At 35.4% G+C, this 21043-nt stretch overlaps 1 protein-coding gene across 1 annotated transcript in view; it reads right to left on the reverse strand.

Annotated features, from left to right (window-relative positions):
- Dhc16F (Dynein heavy chain at 16F) overlaps positions 1–21043 on the reverse strand; it is a 35886-nt gene that overhangs the window by 2208 nt on the left and 12635 nt on the right. The window contains exons 25-50 of the mRNA XM_076407599.1: positions 20143–20354; positions 19839–20094; positions 16529–16721; positions 16002–16481; positions 14499–14689; positions 14277–14449; positions 11577–11757; positions 11334–11522; positions 11079–11217; positions 10846–11022; positions 10597–10793; positions 10272–10517; positions 9971–10208; positions 8722–8882; positions 8514–8663; positions 8110–8460; positions 7871–8051; positions 5027–5206; positions 4721–4972; positions 4541–4666; positions 4300–4487; positions 3221–3422; positions 2926–3166; positions 2670–2870; positions 1621–1862; positions 1387–1557 (exon numbers count right to left, since the gene is read on the reverse strand). Coding sequence (XP_076263714.1) covers positions 1387–1557; positions 1621–1862; positions 2670–2870; positions 2926–3166; positions 3221–3422; positions 4300–4487; positions 4541–4666; positions 4721–4972; positions 5027–5206; positions 7871–8051; positions 8110–8460; positions 8514–8663; positions 8722–8882; positions 9971–10208; positions 10272–10517; positions 10597–10793; positions 10846–11022; positions 11079–11217; positions 11334–11522; positions 11577–11757; positions 14277–14449; positions 14499–14689; positions 16002–16481; positions 16529–16721; positions 19839–20094; positions 20143–20354 — 5518 coding nt within the window. The remainder of the gene's footprint in view (positions 1–1386; positions 1558–1620; positions 1863–2669; positions 2871–2925; positions 3167–3220; positions 3423–4299; positions 4488–4540; positions 4667–4720; positions 4973–5026; positions 5207–7870; positions 8052–8109; positions 8461–8513; positions 8664–8721; positions 8883–9970; positions 10209–10271; positions 10518–10596; positions 10794–10845; positions 11023–11078; positions 11218–11333; positions 11523–11576; positions 11758–14276; positions 14450–14498; positions 14690–16001; positions 16482–16528; positions 16722–19838; positions 20095–20142; positions 20355–21043) is intronic.

The following is a 21043-nucleotide window of genomic DNA, read 5'->3' on the forward strand; positions in this document are numbered from 1 at the left end:
CTTTTTCGTGTTTTAAGGCGAAATCTTGGATCACTTCACAAATCCATTTGATTTCCAGGTCATCGTGCAGTTCTTCGTTGGTTACGTAGCGATAAGCATTGGTAATTAATCCAAGAATTTTGTTTTGAGAGCGTTGTATGACTAATTGATTTGAATTTTTAATGCAGCCCCCTATTTGCCACCCATAGGTCCAAAATGGCTACACGTTTTTCAGAACATAGTCCTGAGAACTAGTGTAGGCACACCCAGATACTACAGGATTAATTACTTACACCGAGACTTTCAGATACCGATTATCACTCAGGAAATCAAGAGAATCGCAAGGAGAAAAGAAGAGACAGTCCATTCTCATATCAATATCGAAGTAATACAGGTCTTGGATAATACCACAACAGTACACAGACTGAAAAGAAACAAACCATTGTCCAATTAATAAAAAAACAGCCGTGTTAATACACGAACATAATTACGCCAAAGACTAAGATAGGGTCTATGGAGCTTCCTGGATATATAAATAGATTTAAGTTATTGTAAAGCTAAATTTTGGATTAGTCGGCAATGTCTAGATAAATAAATAAAAAAGTATCAAAAGTATAATTAAATTAAGCTAAAAGTATAATTATGTCAAGTAAGTAGGCATTTGTCAAGAGGGTCGACGAATACCAACACAAATCGAATTTTATAGTTTGATTCAGCTATATGTTTCGATGCATCAGACGCATCTGTTTCTTTTTATCTCGAGTAAGTGAGAGTGAGTTTAAAACGAATTTTATATTTTTTATAAAGTTCTCTCGTTTTACAAAGAGAAGCGTATTGACTTTGGAGATTCGTCGTAAAGGCGAATTTCAGAGTATTTTTCGGTGTATATTTTTTACCGATACAAGAAAATCATTACTGGAATGAAGAACTGTTAAATCCGCTTACTTTTTCAGAACAAGTTATCTAAGGGAGGAGAAATGGGGGATAAAACGCGATGTTTCAGTCTAATTAAGCACACTCTTCGCACAACACACACAGTCTACATACACAACATTCAAACAAATCATACAGTCCTCATTAAACATAAATTAAATAATTGGTCGACGGGCACAGTTAGTTAGCACACAAAGTTAGTGCCACTTTGACAGTATGAAGTTTGTCGTCACTAATCGTTTACAACCGTCTATTCTTTGTGGTTTAAGTTTTATAGTAAAGAAAGTCATTTTAAATTTTCCAGTTTTTTTAATAATCGGGAAGAAGACATGCCACGATCGCTGTTATTTTATACCTTTTTGAACAGCCACTCAAAGACAAACTATAACGCCCCCTGTTATTTATTCTAATACCTCTTTTTCTACATATAACAGACTCTTTTATCGACATAAAATATATTTAATACCAACTAACCTTAAACAAATAGATATTAACGTCGTCCATGGGGATTTTGGTGATGACAGCGTTGATCACATTGTCTGCCAGCTCGTAGACGATCTCGTCGCTGGATTTCCCCTCCCCACCTCCCTCGGATCGTGGCTGGCTCTCCATGATCGTCCGAATGATGGTCTGAGTTTCTTTGGTCTGCACGGAAACAAAAAAATGGATGAGGATGGCATGACATGGTGGGTGAGCTCGAAACCTCACCTGGAAAGCTATGTTGGCGTTTTCATGCATGCCGAAAATCTCTGGCGCTTCGATGATGGGGAAGCCCTCGATGAAGTCCCGATACTCCTGCAACTTCTCAAACTCCGGGCAATAGTAGGTCCCCGATGCGGAGTACTGATAGTTTTTGGTGAGGATTTGTGGCGAGAAGAATATTTTCAGGATAGTTTTCAGACATCTCAGGTCCCAGTAGTCGGTTACACGACCGCCATAAGTTATTTCACCTAAGAAACAAGAGATAAATGGGGTGAATATGGCGGTTGTGGAATCACATGAAAAACTTGTTGACGAAAAAGCCACAAAGAACTATTGTTGAATGAGAGGGCGCATTATCGAGATGCAGAAACCAAGAGCTATGGACACCTTAATCACCACCAAGAAATCAGTCTTTGGGGTTTCTAAACTACAACATTTTTTAAGTATTTTTTTATTTAAAAAGCACATGTCACACATATTACAACTGATTATTCAATATCTAGTAATTTTTTCTTAATATTGTTCTAATTATTCTTAATAAGTCTAGATTTAAGAATTTAGACTCAAACATAATAAGCGTTTTCAAACTATGTACACACAATGTATTATTATTGTAACTACTACCAGCTGAAGTCGGTGCAGAGCTCAAACAATACAAAAATAATAATATAATTTTGTGACATTACAAAAAAATTAATTACCAACAAAATAAATCTAAATGAATATATCTGTTTGGGTTCATCACCGATTTCAAAGTGATCAATTAGTAGTAATTAATAGAATAGAATAATAATGTAAATAGATAAATAGTTTTACGCAGGTATTAAGCTAAATAGTGTGTATATAGCAGAATATAAAATACGTGTAATAGATAGGTTTTTGAATTTGAAATTTGATTTGAAAGTTTGATTATTTCTTAATTTTTAGTTAATTATTTATTTCTTCAAGTGGGTTCAATTTTTTTGTTAAAAATATTTTATTCATCGACTTAACCGTATACAGCGTCAAGTCCTTCCTTTTCTTTATCATTGACCTAATTAAACCAAAAACCTGACCTGTAAGATACTCCAGGGCATCCCATGGGATCGTTCCTTCCGCGCAGAACATTCTGAACGTGTTGAAGGCAAAGTCTCGATCACTGTCGTTGAACTCGTAGACGATATTCCACCCCAACGGTCCAAACTTTTTCCGCTCTTGTATCACAGCGTGGAACATACATATACCGAACAGCATTGCCTTCCATTTATACTGCAAAGCTGTTCAACACTCGATCAGAACAATTCAGAAACATAACATAGAACCTTGCCTTACAGTGTTCCTCGAAGAAATCCTCCAGCATTTCCGCGAACGCCCTCTTCATATTCGCCCTCAATCCTTTTGGGGGCTCGTTGGTGACTTTCACCGAGTTCTGAAGCACGGACACCGGGAAGAACTTTGAGGGCATCGAACTCATATATAGCCTGAAGGATTTGTGGATGCTGGCGGCGTTTTCTGCAATATCCAGTACAATTTTCTCCATGGAAAGCATCCACGAAGTGGCCAGGTGACAGTTCTGAGGACGTTTGTGTTCAGATTTACAGATGATGCGCTCTCGACTGGAAATTACCTGTAGAAAAATCCAGTCTCCGGTTTCTAGAGCTTCGTGAATCATCTTCTCGGCGACCGGTCCTTGACCTTGACCTAGGGATATAGATTTCAGTTTCTCCTGGTAGCCCATGTCCGCCGCGAATCTTTGAAATGTTCCGAATGGATCGGACCCGGTGCTCAGAACGAAAATCAGCGGAACCGCGTTGGATATATCTTGATACCTAGAGGAATATCATAGTACTACTCATGACGAGAAATCACTTACTGGCCTACTGGCAGCAATAAAGTGGGAATAAGACCTGCTGGCTTTCTTAATCTCAAAAGGTATCTCAACAAATTAAATAAAAAGTTTGTACGACCTAACATTTGATCATAATCCAGAAAAAAAAAGAAATATTAGAAGATTATGACAGAGAATCAGAAATACTGCATCAAAAAATCAATGAATATAAATCCAACTCTGTGAAAAATAATTTAGAATTGAATAGTGAATTAAGCAAGTGGAAGCAAGTAAATATTATTTACTATGAACAAGTCGCAGATTCAAATTACTAAATATTCGAGTGCCTGATATTAAAAAAAAATCAAAATTAATGGTTTAGACGATCGACAGTCGATATACACTCTACATAATCTTAAATGTATCTAATAAAAGGTGTTATATTAAAAAAAATCTGTACCATTTATGTGCTACGAACTTAAATATTCTAATATATTACGGATAGAAAATAAAGATAAAAGCATGGTGAAAATGAAACAAAAGTGTTGAAAGTCAAAAGAGAAAGTCAAGTGGGAAGGACAGCTGGCGTGACTGATTCACAAAATTAAAGAGCTCTGGACCGAAAATTACGAACATAGAAAATAATTTGACTTCTTTAGATACGAAAAACACTTACGAACAGCTGAAAAGAAATATCGCGTTTTATATATATATATATATATATATATATATATATATATATATATATATATATATATATATATATATATATATATATATATAGGAGAAATCTTTTTTTTGAAATCTTTGAAATTTACTATACCCTCTAGTGCAGCCTAGTACCTGATCGTAACACAAACTTTTCGAATGATACTTACAACAGATTGAGGGTGACTTGAGGACTCTCAATGAAAGCTTGTCCAAGGTTAATCTTCACATACTCTGTTATGGCAAATATGAGTTTCTCCTCTTGGAGACTTTTGATCAACATAAGCTTTTCGAAATCCTCCAATAAAGTATCCCAGCTCACCTTACTGGCTAACGAATTCGTCACTAATTTTATATTCTGATAAAATAATATTAACAAAGTGCTGGGGGAACAAATGTCTAGCGGTTTACCAAGTTATAATTTCCCAAGTTAATGTTGATAGATTTGGTTAGCTCTGCAGGTAGATCCTGAAATTCTTTGTAATTGTCTGCTAGATAGTTCGCTGCTTGCCACATGGCATCGGTGATGGTTGGTATCTAACAACATAAGAAGTAGATGTTAAAACAATGATAACCTGATGAAGAACTCACATCAGGCTTTTTGGAAGTTCCTTTGGCACCCACAGGCCCTCTTAGAAGAAAACTCCACTGACCGTCGGATATCACACCATCCTGTTGCAATATCGCTACGCACAGCATGAAACTGAAGACGAGTTTGTGTCTCTCGAACAATCCTCTGGAAATGATAGTGTATACGGCCAACGTCGATTCGGCTCTGAGAGTCTCCAAACGTTTCTCCAGCACGGCCTCCTTTGGTGTAGTCACGATCACATTGTTGAAGACCTAGATAATGGTGTTCTTTAAAAAATTTGATGTTTCGGGTAGTGCTTATGGTACCTGACTGAAGTACTTTAACGAATATTGATACATCGGGTCGATTTCGGCGAGCTGAGCGACGACAAAATACAAAACGGAGCCTCGGTTTGCTACTGATCGGTATTTTTCACGGGCTATTGAGATTTTTTCTTCAGTTGCCTCGGTTTCCGAAAGTCTAGCTTCAATGATGGCGGAAGTTTCCTGAAATATACGTCTTGAGGTATTATGAAAAAGTTGAAATTATTTCCCAATTATTTTGAAGTGTTAATTTGTGTTATTGACGGCTAAAATAATAAGTCGCCTGCAGCGTATTAGTGAAGAAGTAAACACTCTCTACGAGCTCCGAATATGGATTATTGATGATGATGTTAGTTTGATACAAACCGAAAGTTTATATTTGCAAAGAGTATCTTGAAAGATACCAATATTTATTTCAGTTTTCAAAAGAGACTATTGCATTAATGTTTAATCATAAAAATTGTGAGGATTTAAACAACTAATCATCACTACCAAGAAACAAAGAAAAGGTACGAAGTGGAAGTATTCCTCGACGAAGATGTTACGGATACAATTAAAATAGGCTATGGGATTAAATTGTAATAAACGATTGTTTATAAGACTCATTTGTAACGGGTTGTTACTGATTTTTTTAAAAATTGTTGTTCTCTTAGCATTCCACAATCTGCCCAATGCACAATAAGATGAGAGATTGAGATGAGATGAGATTTATGTTATACAGTGACATGTAGAAGATCGCTTCAATGAGTGATCTCTTGTACAAAATTATTAGTATTATACTTAATTACTATTTTATGTTATTTTACAAACTCTTCATAAGTGTCTATTTATCAGGCCAATAACGTTTAAACTACGCATTTCACTGACGTCGCACACATTTAAATGGTTAGCCACTGCATTCGGGTGCACTGATACCCTTTCACTGATACTTCGGATCACACTCGTTATTGTTTACAGGGGAATATCGCGCTGAATAAGTTTGTTACTCGCATATTTTCTGTGGTACGTAACACTTTATTTTGGAATTTCTGAAGGATGGCTGTGTAGGATTTGCTAGTAGCTTGATTAAGAATTGAATTATACAGTAATACCTCATTATTCATAGATAATTTGTATATACACCCTATAAGACAATACATCTAGTTCAGTTTATGTCCAAGTTATTTACGTTTCCGCCATTTTAAGCGTCAATTCCGATGCATTCCTAGAATTTAACATTATTTGCTTGCGGGAATTCATGATTATTAAGATTTAACGGAGGATAAGTTTTTCTAGGCAAGGTAAACATCAGATGAGTAGATGTTGTCTCGTTCGCTTTGATATGACTTTTTTCAACCACAAATGAATTTTGTTGAGATGAAGTTAAAGATTCCTTAAAGCTGACATTGGATTCTCGTGAGATGATAAAATCGCTATTTCAGTCGCTGTCAGTATGTGTTGCCACAGTAGTGGGGATGGAGGTCGGTACATCAGCTGTATACAGGAGATATAACAATGGACCCTCCTGCGGAACCCCTAAATATATTGGAGGTAGTTATTACAGTTGTTGTGGACCCTGTTTCACAATAAGTTCTGTAAGATATGACTTTAGTAGTTGAAAATGCCGATGGGACAGAAGATTTTTCAATTTAACTTGAAGTCTACTGTGCCATACCTTATCAAACGTTTGATATATACCCAGGAATGCAGCCGAGCAATATTTTTTTAGTTTAAATTTTTATATATTTGATTGATCAACCTGTGAACTTGTTCTATTGTTGTGTGTTTCTTACGGAAACCAAAGTGGTGTTTTGGAATAACATTTCTTTCTTCCTGTGATTATTTTGAGCCACTTGATGTATAGTTTCTCGAAAACTTTGGATATTACATGGTTATAGGACGATAGGAGGAAACATCTTCTAACTTTTTGTCTAATTTGAATGTTACTGAAGATGGAAATCAATATATTATTAGAATCTTAAATGCAATAAAAATTGGATGAAGTTTTATCGAACAGATTTATCATTAAAATAATCATCTTGATGTAAGAGATCGCATCACTTCTATATTTTACATTTTCTTGTTCACAGTTTCAAACAATAAAATTCCAAGCCGTTTCTTGTAACTATTATTATTTACAACACTGGTTTAAGATTTGTTTCCAAAATATACATGGAATATAGAACTATTGTTAATATCTGATGTTAAGTGATACATTAGTAGTGTTAACTAGTGATATAATTGTATGTTAATTCTATGTAGTATGTTAAGTTGATAATTAATAAGATGGCAAGGTACGATTTTGATTTAAGTAGAGATGTCTGACATAACATGAAAAATACATGACAACGCCACATATCGTTCTGGAGAACGCTTCACATGGATGTTTTGGATGAACCAAAAAATCAAAATCTCTCGGCAAGGATTTTTGTAAATTGCATGAAACAACATACCAATCCATCTCTACGACCAAATAATTTTTATACATGTAAATATTTGTTCCTTGCATATATTCTGATAATTTTTTTTCATCTATTTGACTTTTAACTGTTAAGGTATCTGAAAGTTCTTTGATTAGTTGGGTTTTCACCGACAATTAGAATATGATGGAGCATCGTCATTATAAGATGATGATTATATGTATAATCAAACAACAAAAGTAATGAATCGAAATTGCTAGTTATAAATTTTCATGATTACCTTTTATACGTGCTGAATAACTTAGTTGTATTAATGAACAGTTATTTTATGTACAGAAATTCAAAAAGCGAAATATATGTTTTTAATTATATATTTATATATTGTATTATTATTTATTTTATTGTCAATATTCAAATATTTATTGCGCATATTGTTAATTGCACTTGCCTTGCTTTCGTTCAAAGTTTCGATCAGTTCTTCATCATCAAGTATGTTACCCTCTGAGTGATACAAGAGATAGAGAATTTTGTCTTCAATGCCTTTCAGCTGAGTTTTGTCGTTGTTTATTCTAATAACCAATTCGTTCCTCTGTTCCTCCAATTCTGGCCTTTCAAGTCTCACCACATCCCTGTAAAAATGTCGACAGTTGTCAAATATAATACGTAAACTATTCTCTGAAGCCCTACGCCAAAAGTTGATCTTCTAATCCAGACGGGGTCACCGTAAAATTGACGATGGTGACCTGGATGCACACCTCTGGTAGATAATGGGGATTCGCCAATTTCGTCGTGATATAAAACTTGAAGTTGGAGTCGTACTCGACATCCGAGTCGCCCAGATGAATCAGCGTCCTACCGCCTTGAATAAAAGTTTGCTTCAACAGGATGGGGCCCAGGGTAGGATCTAGGGTTTCGCCCACTTCTTCCAGCAGAACGGGCATACCGATCCTGATACCGTTCTCCAAGGTTCTCATGAAGTTCGGATCAGTCAGCTTGATCATCTTCAAGTTGTTTTGAACTTCCATTTGTCGTATCCATCTATAAATAAATGAAGACATTGAACACAGGAAGATAATGAGTACCAAAGATACCTGTTGGCTTGTTCCTGAGGATCTATCATAAGAGGCCATCGGCCAGCTTGAGTTACCATTATAGCGTTTTCGGTGGAGACCACATCTCTGGGTAACCCGCAGGCGTTCCAGGTTCTGATGTCGTAGGGATCTGCCAGGACATTGATCAAGCTGTAAGAATTTCAAAATTAGAAGCTCTCATTATGGCGGTACACATTTCAAAGCTTACTTGAAGTTCTCAGTTGACGGGATATTTTCTTCTATACATTTTTCCTCCCAAAGAGTGGTTAGTTCTCTCCGGTAGGTAGCCGTGAAAGCGCCCTGGTAAGCAACACAAGCAGCAGCCATCATGACGTCACCAATACAGTTGTTCAATTCAAGAGCAAACCTCTAGAAAATTTAGGTAAACATTTTTTACAAACTAGAATGCAAAAGTGATTGGCCGCTAGTTGAACAGGTGGGAAAATTTACAGATATGCTCTCATGTAATATGTACAAAGACTTATAGTACTATATATAATGTACCATCAATTCAATATTAGTTTTCAACATTTCCACATTTGTTTTGATACATCTACTGTGTATATATCAGGTGTACTGGAAAGTCATTACCGATTTATCTAATAGATGTCGCTGTGTAACGGGACCAGAGTGGCGTGGTGTATTATGAACTGTTGAAACCTGATGAAAATGTTTATAGTGATCGCTAGCAATAACAAATGTTTAATTTGAATCATGATCATTGATCGAAAAACGCCCAGGATTGGCCCAAAGACACGATAAAGTGATTTTCGAGTACTGTAACGCGCAGTCTCATAAAACAAAACCGGTCAAAGAAGCGTTTAAAGCGTTTGGATGGGACATATTATCTCATCTGTCGTACTCTACAGACCTTGCCCCGTCCGACTATCAACTTGTCGCATCAGTGATACACAACATAATGGACGCACGGACAAGAACCCTGATGCAAATGGCGCCAGATTGAAGCTGGAGAGCAGTTCGGTCAATTTCGTCACAACAAACCGCCTTTAAAACTAGAAGTTCAAGCAACTCTGAAATATTGGTATGAAGATTTATCAGGGGAAGAAATATTGACTTGATGTTTACAGTCATCCATTAATTCAACGGAGGATTTTAAAGAAGAAAGAAACAACGTGGAGCGTGAGCTATATCATGAAACAAGCCAGAATTGTAGCAAGAGCGAAGCAAACAGCTTTAAAGGATTACAAAGAGGAATAAGAAGGCAACTTAAATAGACCACGCGTAACAATTTAATGGTAAATGAAAATTTTATAGTCTAAATAGAGTTTAGCTTTTAAAAATGTTCTCAAAAATTATTTGACCGATTGTTTTAAAATAGTATTTTTTTTACTTTTTTGATTTATGGTACACTTTTTGACTTGATTATTGACTGAAATGTCAATAACAAACAATATAGTAACTAAATATTTGTATTGTTTGTAGGTTATCGCTTTTACCTTAACACTTTCTTCCCATCTAGTCTGTTCATCTCCCAAAGCGATGTTAAGCCTTCCAGCTCGGTTTAATCTTGCTGAGGTTAATTCGATATTGTGCTCCAGTGCCTCCTTCTCAGCAAGTGTCTCGTTAAACTTAGCTTCCAATGCGGCTATCATGGCCTCTACATCAGCCAATTGTTTCTGCTTTTCACGAAGAATGGTCATCACTGCATTTAGTTCCTTTTCAGCTCCTTGAAGTCTAACAAAGCCGATTTATTTACAATCCAGAGAAATTTGCGTCATAAATGACGCAAATACTTACTTCTTGCGCTTGGGTTCGACGATTCTGTATACTTTGGCGTACATATCAACAGCTCTGACCCACATACACAGACTTTTACACGCCTTGCTTACAGTCACCACTTTCTCCGGGACAAAATCCGGATGTTCGATGTAGGTTTTCAGTTTCTTCAGCATCAAATCGGTGATGTGGTCCTTGTCGTAGTCCTGGAGCTTCTTCAGAAAGTTGGTGTCGCCCAAAACTATTTTAGCTGCAGCCCAATCTGTCCTAAATGTTATTGTGTTACCATTTATATTTCTCCAATTATTAATGAAAAAACTGATATTAAATAGCTTTGAAACGTTACTTAGCGTTGAGTAAAATACAGACACTCTCCATGACGAATTGGACAAGTTTCGGTGGCTTCTGGAACACCTTCACTTCGTTGATGTCGTTCTTATTCAAGGCTTCTAGTGCCTTGGTGGCTGCTTCCAAAGCTGGCAGGGCTGTGTCCAGATCTCTTTGAGCGTCATCGGCCAGCACCTGAGTTTCATCAGCTTTAACCTGAAAAATTAATGTTAAGTTGTCTTGTGGTGGTAATACGAGGATATATAACCTTGGCGTGTTCCTCATCCGATTTAACAGTCACCCTAACTTTATCGGCCTGCTTTTGTTCTTTGGCCAAGTTCTTCATCAGTTCAGCAACTGCGATGGATTTCTTGGCCAGTTCCGGCTCGAGAGCGATGAGAGTCTCCTTCATGGTGTCGATGACCGAGTTGGTTTCGTACAATTTCTGAAAAGCGGCTTTAAATTAATTACAATCCACGAAGGTGACATCAACGTTCGGACCTTTAATCCGTTAGCGATTCTATCTCTGGTCTTGATGATCTTCTCCGTTCTATTCTTCAACATGATCTTGAACAGTTTGATTAGCTCCAGGTAACTGCTGGGTGTTGTGTAGTAGTACCTCTTCATTTCTCGGTAGAATCTTTGAGAAAATTGGTGAAAAAATACATTAATACAGTAATTATTATAATTAATGTTACTTATTGTGCTCGGGTTCTGACACTTGGTAATTTCTGGTTCCAATAATGTTTGACTCACCTTTCCGTCATGACCTCAACGCTTTCGTGCATCACCACGCATACCCTGGACAAGCTGTTACATAACTCTTCGGTACCCAACTCCTTGAGGCTGTTCTGTGCTACCGATAACAGAGCCTCCTGAGGCCACTTCTCGAACCAGTCTATTGTACAACAATTGACCAAGGAGGGAAACATACGGCATCGACGCCTTGAAAACAAGAATAGTTAAATTCAGCTGTGTATGGTGAACTCGACAAAGTACCGAAAAGCATCACCGACGGGACTCATGCAGATCACCAAGTGCAGATTGCTACGCACCCGGCTGATGAAGTACTCGTATATGTGATCTCTGCCTTCGGGAAAACCGGCTTTCTTGGCTGGGTCCCGGCATCCGATGATTACTTTCTCATATTCATCAGCTTCGAATAAATTTGGTACATCACCTAAAAGAAGTAATGACTACTATAACTGGTTCTGCTAGTATTTGAGAAAGTCGAAGTTCCTGGTAACTTGGTAATCCAAGACTTGCTTAAGAAAACATAAGATAAGATGATAAATTTAGCATAATTTTGCTTCAGCTCAAAAGCTCTGATATGTGGTCAACACTATAACATCTTAAGTTTTAGAGATGTTAAGATGTACGATTCTTTGCCGATAATAACATTACCATCGCCGTTTATTTTTTCGTGATTTAATGTGGGTGAAGCCTTGCAATTATTTGGCATGAACACATAGTACACTTCTGATATTTACTAGTTTTGCCGTCAAAAGAATTATCTTATTGATTTTATTTGCTTAACTGGATGACTTAGTGAACTTTGTATAATCTACACTTCGTCAATTGCCCGTGCATTAAACCTTCTCCAGTACTCACTAGCGGATACTTTGTCAAGTCTGATGACGATGTTATCATGGCAATGCTATCAAATGACATCCGATTCAATGTTATTTTGAACAGTTGGACTAAATCGTTGTTTTGGTGAAAAAAAGTTTATAGTTTTTAGACAATAGTTCGCCTCACTGTTAGGTAGTTCTGAGCATAACCCTTATCAATAGCCGTATCCGGATTACAAAATAAATTTGTAAGAATTGATACTTTATAAGATTGATAATGGGTCTGGTGGTGGGATCAAATGTGGCAATTGTACTTTTCAACTAGTACCATCTCAAATATTTAGAACTTTCAAACGATATGGATCAAAAATGACAATTGTTTTTTCACTGTTCATGACATCTCAAAACACTTTACAACGATTTCAGGATATGTGATTCGAATTATTTTGCTACCCACTATCCAGATCTCTATAGTATAGAATGACTATGAGCTATCTGTAGACTTCAAAATAATTCTTTAAGGATAAAAATTGAATCAATTGAAAATGAACTAAAATTAAAGCCTACTTCAAAAGCAGAAATAAATCGTTTTACTAGAAGTTGAAATAAATTAGAGATCTATACTAAAATTATCACTCTTGAAATACTCTCTATCTATAGAATGAAGTTAGGCCCGGGAAAACATCATGATACAACGTGAGGCAAAAGTCACGCTGCCATTTTGATTGCATATAAATTCGCTCAAAGAAAAGATAAGTAAGTTTGGTCGTCCCAAAAAGTTTATTTGGTCTTTACTTTTTTATTCGTTATGATTGAAAAATTATATTGGCTAAATGGTGACCGCGATTCGCTATACAACTTTCGGTTCTTTTTAAGGAATTTTTCATGATATACTGCAACATCTGAGGCTGAATTTCTTCAATTTCGTGACGAATATTTTCTTTAAAATGTTGAATCATTTGGAGCTTATTCACATAACACCTTGGTCATTTTCAAAAAATAGGAACCAATGATGTTTTCAGCATGAATACCACAACATACAGTTGCCTTTAGTGGATGCAATTATGTTTCTTGAATTAATTGAAGATTCTGTGTTCCCCAAAACCGACTGTTCTGTTTATTAACGTGGCCACTGAGAAGAAAATGGGCTTCATCGCTCATTATCAATTTAGACTAAAAATCTTCAATTTTACCAGACAGCCTTAAGATTGCATTACTGTACTCAACTTGTTGATCAGGATCTCTCGGTAGCAATTTTTGGACTAATTGAGTTTACATCTTCAAATTAGTTTTCAAAATTCGCCTTAAACTACGTGCAGAAATGTGTAACTGGGAACCACGTCTCCGAATTGATGTTTCTGGAGATTCTGCAACACTATTGCTCACTAGAGCCACATTTTCAGCGTTACGAGACGTCCGTTGTCTTCCCGAACGAGGCCTGTCTGCTGTCGTGCCGTACTGTCGAAAATTCGCATGTAAACAATAAACTGTGATTCTGTGAGACACTGGATGATTAGGATATTTGTGACGAAATTTCCGCTAGGTGGCAATAATGGAATGATTATTTTCAATAAATATTGTCACTATTTTGGCTCGTTGTTGTGGCGTATATTTATCCATAATAAAATTTGGATGTCTACACCACACAGTGGTTAAAGCGAACCTGAGCTAAACGTCACATAACCAAGATGGCCCGCAATCAAAATGGTACCTGTTACATAAAAATAGTTAAAGCCTCTTTTGATGTTTTATCAAAGGCTCAACTATACATCAGGCTCATATAATTAGTGTAATCATTTTCTTTAAAGTAGCACAAGCTTTTGATAAAGTGTCCATATCCTAGCGTTCTTGGAGATAGATTAAGGTTATGAAATAGTTGCGTCTGAACTAAGTTTGACAAAATAAACTGTTCAAGATGTATATCAATTTCCAATAACAATAGTAAAGATTAACAATAGTAAAGAGATAAAGATAGTAAACAGTAGCAGAAATAGATTGTGATTATACTAAACTAAATCATCAGAACTTCACTCAGTACAGTATTTATAGGTATAGTTTGATAATCATTATTCAAGAAACATCTTCAATATGAACCTGAACAAATAAATCTTAGACATATTTACTGTACCTGAATTAAGTATGTTGTTGATGTCCTCAAGGAACTCTTCCTGTACGATTTGCGTATCGGTAAACAAGAAGACGCTGTTCTGATTCTCTACGCCCGCATAAAAGTACATTTTTCTCAAGTCCTCAAAGAAGCAACTGTGATCGTAGTTACGAACCAGTTCGATTTGAAAGCACCTAAAAGATCACCGCGTATATTTTGGTCTTTGACTACAAGGCAACGTACTTATATCCGTTTAAATGGGAGGCCAACTTGGTGAGACTCTGTTTACCCATACCACCAACACCAACCAAAAGAGCGTTGCCTCTTTCGGCTCTAAGAATCCTCGCTATTCTCACGCAGTGCTCCACAGCCATCATGAAGAATATTATTTGCATGTCTTTATTGTACATCAGGTTGAAATCATCCAAATAGTCCTGTAAAGAATCGTTTAAATATCGCATTAAGTTTAAGTATCGTAACGATCGGTTAAATAAATTGATTAGTGTTTATAGTGAGCGATTTTAGTATCGGACAATTTATGATTACTGTGATGGTCAATACATAACAACCTGATAGTCAGCGTTCATCATGTTTGATCTCAACTATGTCCAAAATCAAAAGCAATAATTGATAAACAAGATCACTGAATTCTCAACTGATGGAAACTTATTGGAGCATCGTTAATTAGATGATAAAGAATCCCCCATGTAGTTCCGATCTAGGTCATCTAATTTTACTATTTAGTTATAAGTTTGAGATATACAGATCAAGTGGAATCATAAATTAGATAGAAAGCGAAATATATGAAATGTTATAGAGCTATAAATTAAGTTTAAACCTCAATGATTTTTTATTTGAAAATATTATGACTTTTTTCTTTTGAGCATATCTCAGGTATTTCTGAGGAAACATGCTGATTTTAAAAATCATAATAAAATTAAAGAACTAAGCTAAAGGTATTACCCTTGAAATACTCTCTTTGTAGAGAGCGAAGTTAGACTCGGGAATATGGCTGGTCATCATGATACATAAGCAGTAAAAGCGTCTCTTGTTGTTTTACGATAACTCTAACTCTTTGTCTCTCACTTGAGGTTTGCAAATAAATATTCGAAGAGTATTAACAAACTATTATTAAATAATCAGGTTCATAGAAATATTAGTGTAATCAACACCAGGAAACAAAAATTATCATTTATAATCTTCATTAAAAAACCTTCATTAAAATGGCTTATGATAAAGTATATACTTCCTAGCCTTCCCAGAGATAAATAAAGGTTATAAAGAAGCTGGATCTGAACTAAGTTTGAAAAATAAAGTTTTCAAGATGTATATCGATTTCCAATAATAATGGTCAAGTTAGTTGTAGTTATACTAAACGAAAAAAATCATCAGAATCCAAAAAACGACAAACCCGAAAATATACGAATTGTCCATCTGCTATTCGACCATTCCATTTTCAAACAGTTTATCACTTTCAGTCCCATCTGAAATTTATAAGGCAGAAGAAGAAAACAAAGACTGATTTCAAGGAACATATTATCAACCCTATAGACTGTGACAATCTGAGTTCAGTTATCGGCCCAAATCTTGATTTGTTACTGAAGAAGATGGAACTTCTAGGATAAGAATGAAGCGATGGAAGATTTTGACGAATTATGAAGTCTGGATCTCTGGTGCTGAACACCAAAGGTTCTTAGATGAAATGATAGTTAATTCTAGTAGTTATGTCAGTCCAAAAAAATTTACCTGTAAAATGTTCTTCACTTTATCAATATTTCGCAATTCCTCGTATATCCTGTTCTCTCTCTCGGCGCCGAAAACCATAAAATCACCAAAGAGCAACACGGGCGGGTTATCGATAACGTCTTTTTCGGGCAGCTGCAGGACGGGGGTGCCGAAATTTCTGCCGCATATCTCCCTCATCAAGAAATAAAAGTAGGATTTGTCCTCGACGTTGATCAGGCGATCGTGGAACACCCTGAGACACTCGTGATAAAACAGCCTCAGCATCTCGTTCTCCGTTCTCATGGTGCCCGAATCGGCTTGCGTGATTCCCTGGATGCACTTCGAGAGATCCCTCAGGTTGAAGATGTAGTGCGACTTGGACGGTGTGGGAAGCAGATCGGACGCGATTCGGTCATAGATATCTACGGCGGCGTTCACCATATACTCGCCCAAGTCGCGTACCTCGTTGGAGAACTCGAACAAGAAGCCCTTCAGTATCGCCTAAAGACGAAAATCATATATACAATTCACCATCATCATCAACATACCTTGAAAATGGCTTTCAGCGCCATTTCGTTCGGAGAGGGTATCAATAGCATTCCAAAATGCCGGACGAATCTCGGCGTTAGGGGATTTCTTCCTCCACCAGGAGGAGCGCAGGCTGTTGTCAGTATAACGTCACGGATATCTTTCCAGAACAATTTTTCTCGATCGTAGAGACCTCCATAATCCAGTAATTGCCTGAAAAAGCATTAATAGGTCTTTAACAATGGACATGGTATACCCTAGACTCGCAATTATTTAATTAATCCACACGAGTCGTAAGTTAACTGCTTGGCAAAAAGATGATATCAACGATACTAATGTTGCAGTAGATTTTAATCAACTACAACTAATAATTATAGTAGAAATTAGGATGCAGTGAATGTTCAAATGAATTGAAATGTAGAGTATCACAGGTAGTAGTTAGCAAGTTCTGTCGATTGGAATACATTGTAAATATTACTGGACTAAATTACTCTTTTGTATTTTAAATCAATATCATTTTACAGCAAGATTTTGAAATGTTGCTTGTTTCGAGGTAATTTTGAGATTCGAATTAACTTAAAAAATAAAGCCTTTAAGACGACAGTAAAAGGCACAAATCTTGCGTGCTAGGATTGGCCAGAACTCTTCATGTGCATTTATTTTAAACCAGTATGATAGATTTCATAGCCTCACATTGATGTTTACGAGAGTTGTGGTTAGAAAGTATTTTCTTAGGTTAATTTTATGTTCATAAAATTTTGTTGAGATAATACGAAATACGAAAAAGATAAAGATAATACGAAAATAAGTAAATCTGGCATTAGTTATTACTAAAATTTAAAAATTTTAAAATTAGTAAAACGTTTTACTTAAATTGTAATCAAAGCTGAATAAGGAACCAGGCCATAAATCATGTCCATGGCATGTTATAAAACACTGGAACATTCAAGGCTAAAGGAAAATAAAAAATCTGAAACTAGGAGCGCAAATGAAAGAAGAAATGAGAATAATTATTAATGAAACAGACGAAACCAACTGTATGCTGATGTATACAATACAAAATTACACGAAACTGATGACTGAAGTTGAGTTTTATAATTATTTGTACAAATATGTTCTACTACTACTGTAATAATAATTACTTACTAAAGATGAGCATAGAATAAAAATATGGCCTTAATAAAAATATTGAAAATCAAGACGAATATGGCAAAAGAGTCCTTGAACGATCTAAAATCTAAACTTTAAAGAGGACTGCTAGGGTAAGAGTTGGAAAACTATTAGATTCATTAGATGATCTGATTGATTTGAAATTATGGAAAATAATTTTGGATATTAAACGACCACATGCTCATAACAACCAAGATAGAATAATTATCGAGCCCATAAGAAAGGAGAACTTACAATAGCTAAGAACATAATGTATACAATAATGAAATATTAGGATAATATACATAATCTAAATAAATGTCAATCAAATTTGTGAGAATAGTTGTAAAACGCTGTATTGTAGAGAATGTACTACGAGATGTAGTTTTTATCTTGTTATGTATATTACGTATATTGTTAATATTATTTATAATGGGTGTACGGCTAATTGTGCCTTAGATTTTTTTTTGTTTATTTTATATTATTTAGTGTTTATAATTTTTTTTTACATGATATACGAGTATTCGTTTTTTCTGCATTATTTATCTGCTCTGGAGAGTTATATAAATGTAACGAAATAGTATACCAAAAAGCTTTAAATCTTATGTTATCAATTTACGTAACATTTCCTATTAACTATATCTTATATTGACACTATTCTATGTATGATATTTCATTTAAATATCTACTTTTTGTTAATCTTTTGAAATATCTGCGAAATCAGAAAGTTATAGGTATAAATTATGACCATTTTTCATTATTACCTCGACTATAATCTTCAAACAAATTCTGTTTTCATAATACTTAACATAAATATTATAACATTAACCTTGTTATATGACAATCTATAATATTAGTGTTACAAAATTTATATTTATCATTTTACTAATAATTCATATTAGCGTATAAGGGCTTATTTTCATACTCCCTGCTGCTAATTTTCTTTATTAAATAATATATCATCACCTCAACAAACTTTTGTAAACATAAAATAAAACTAAAAATTACTTCCTAACGACAACTTTCGTAAACAAAAATGCGTAGCTGTAAAATATATCAAGCTGGTTTAGAATAAATGCACATGTTCAGTTCTGGCCAATCCCAATACGTACGACTTTCGTCTTTTACCGTTTAAGTTTTTAGGTTTGTTTTTATTGGATGCATGCATATTATAGAAACAATAAGAAACATTGATGTTAAACAGGTCTTGGGACCATCCATGCTCCATGGATTATGGTCGTTTTTTTCAGACAAAAATATTTCGCAGATTATAAACATGTCCATGAGAAAGTTTGATTTTCGGTTCACCCAAAAACAATCGAATAACACATGAAAGTAGAACTAATATGTAACAAATATTTCTATGCATTTATAATTTGTGACATATATATTTTATATTCCGACCACCCTTATTAAAGTACTAGTAATATGTTTAACGAATTCTTTAGACATAACGCATGGCATCCATTATAAATATACAAACTTCTTAGATCAACAACTTCTTCTTAGTATATTTCTTGATCGATGGAAGTGGAAACTTATTAAAATATTGTAAATGTCAATTTTAGCATCAAAACATATCGGACATTGCACCAGACAATTAAGATACTGAATGGCAAATTCAAAATTTTCAATAGTAACATCCAAAAAAATGCTGGAAGTTTTGTAAAATCATATGATCAGAAAAAATCTTTACCAATGGAGGAAGATCTTCATTAGGCTCAGCAATTTTATTAGTAACTGGCTGAAATGAGAAATGAGCTGAAAGGATTTTATTGCAACGGATTCATGTTCTGCTTAAGCACATGTGTCACAATTGGTGAGCATAACATTAACATTGAAAAATGTTATAAGTTCCATTCTGGAATAGAGTAATAAACAGTATAAAATAAAGTAGATGCAGTTGATATTCAAATAGAATCCAATACTTTAATATGCGATAATCACATAGTCTAGGAACAGATCTAAAGGGGCAAACTACAGTGGTTTGCGAAATGTAGCGAAATCTTTCCGAAAAATTCATGAATTAAGATCATAGAAAATGATATAAAAAGTAACATCAGCATATTGATGGAAAATAAAAATTTCCGAGCGCCAGCTATGTGTTAATGACGATTAAAACTATCAAAATGGTGCCAAAATATTGATGATACTATACATTAGTGCATAAGGGAATCAAACCTGACAAGTTCTATAGGAGGCTGAGCTCCATAGGTCTCCAGTTTGGGCATGTTGACGTCATCGATGAAAATGATCACTTTCTTGCCGACGGGAGCGCCCAGTAGGGTTTTCTTCTTCCTCTCCAGTTTCAGCTCGATAATTTCCTGCGTGCGCATACTGCTGGTTTGTGCGGAAAAATTCATGGTCGCTGGCACGAAGTTTCCGCTACTGCCCAGGTTATTTAGTACGTCTTTAGCAACCACCGATTTACCAACGCCTGAAACACATATATTATTTATCCGACCATTGAATACAACGAGCTTACCAGTGTCTCCTGTTATGAGGACGGGATGTCCCACGTGAATCAGCCTCTCCATGATGTATCCAAACCTAACCGTGTCCAAGGTGGGTACCAGGGTGTCGAAGAACGGTATATCTTTATTGTAAACGAATTGTGGCATGATTCTTTGCCACGGTACCAATCGATGACCCGAAACATCCATGAAGACATACCATAAGTCTTGTCCAGGTGGTAAGCTAAGAATCAGAGACACTTAATTACTGTATAAAAAATATAACATACGAGAACAACGACAAGAGTTGACAATAATGTTTAAAATAATTAAAATTAAACTATATTTCTAGATACAGCCACTCACAGTGGGCAGGTACCTGCCTCTAATCTCATAGACAGTCCCATTCCTCTGAAAAGATCAAGGGCTGGCTAGTCAAGACAGTTGCCCTGGTACAATCATACAGTTTTAATGACCCTCCGGTCCTATCCTAACTTAAATTTAACAATGTATTATTATGGTTATGGTAATACTAAGACTGTGAATCAATGTTGAGGGATTTTGATGAATTAGTTTTGTTTTATTTGTTTGTCTTAGCCCTTGCTTTTATTTTTATATTTTTAATTGTATTTCTAAATCTCTCTTGTCTAAAGAAATAGCATTGGAAAAGAAATCTTTTTTAACGGGCCAAAACATGTATTCCTCCTCCAGCAGATCCCACTTAAGCTGAACAGGCTATCTATATTAGGATCTATAAAAAGGGAAAGGTCTTTACAATGTAATTTATTTATAATTTATTAACCATTTGTAATAGCTTCTTTGGCCAGGTCATCAGCCACTTCGTTCCCAGATATGCTCTTGTGGCTAGGGATCCAGACTACTTAATGCTGTTTAGTCGAGACATATTTGTTTGTGTTAGTTCTTATTTTTATT

Source organism: Rhynchophorus ferrugineus, unplaced genomic scaffold, assembly GCF_030347505.1.
Source record: "Rhynchophorus ferrugineus isolate W39M unplaced genomic scaffold, kcgeb_rfMv2 rfM6, whole genome shotgun sequence".
In the NCBI taxonomy this organism is placed as follows: Eukaryota; Metazoa; Arthropoda; class Insecta; order Coleoptera; family Curculionidae; genus Rhynchophorus; species Rhynchophorus ferrugineus.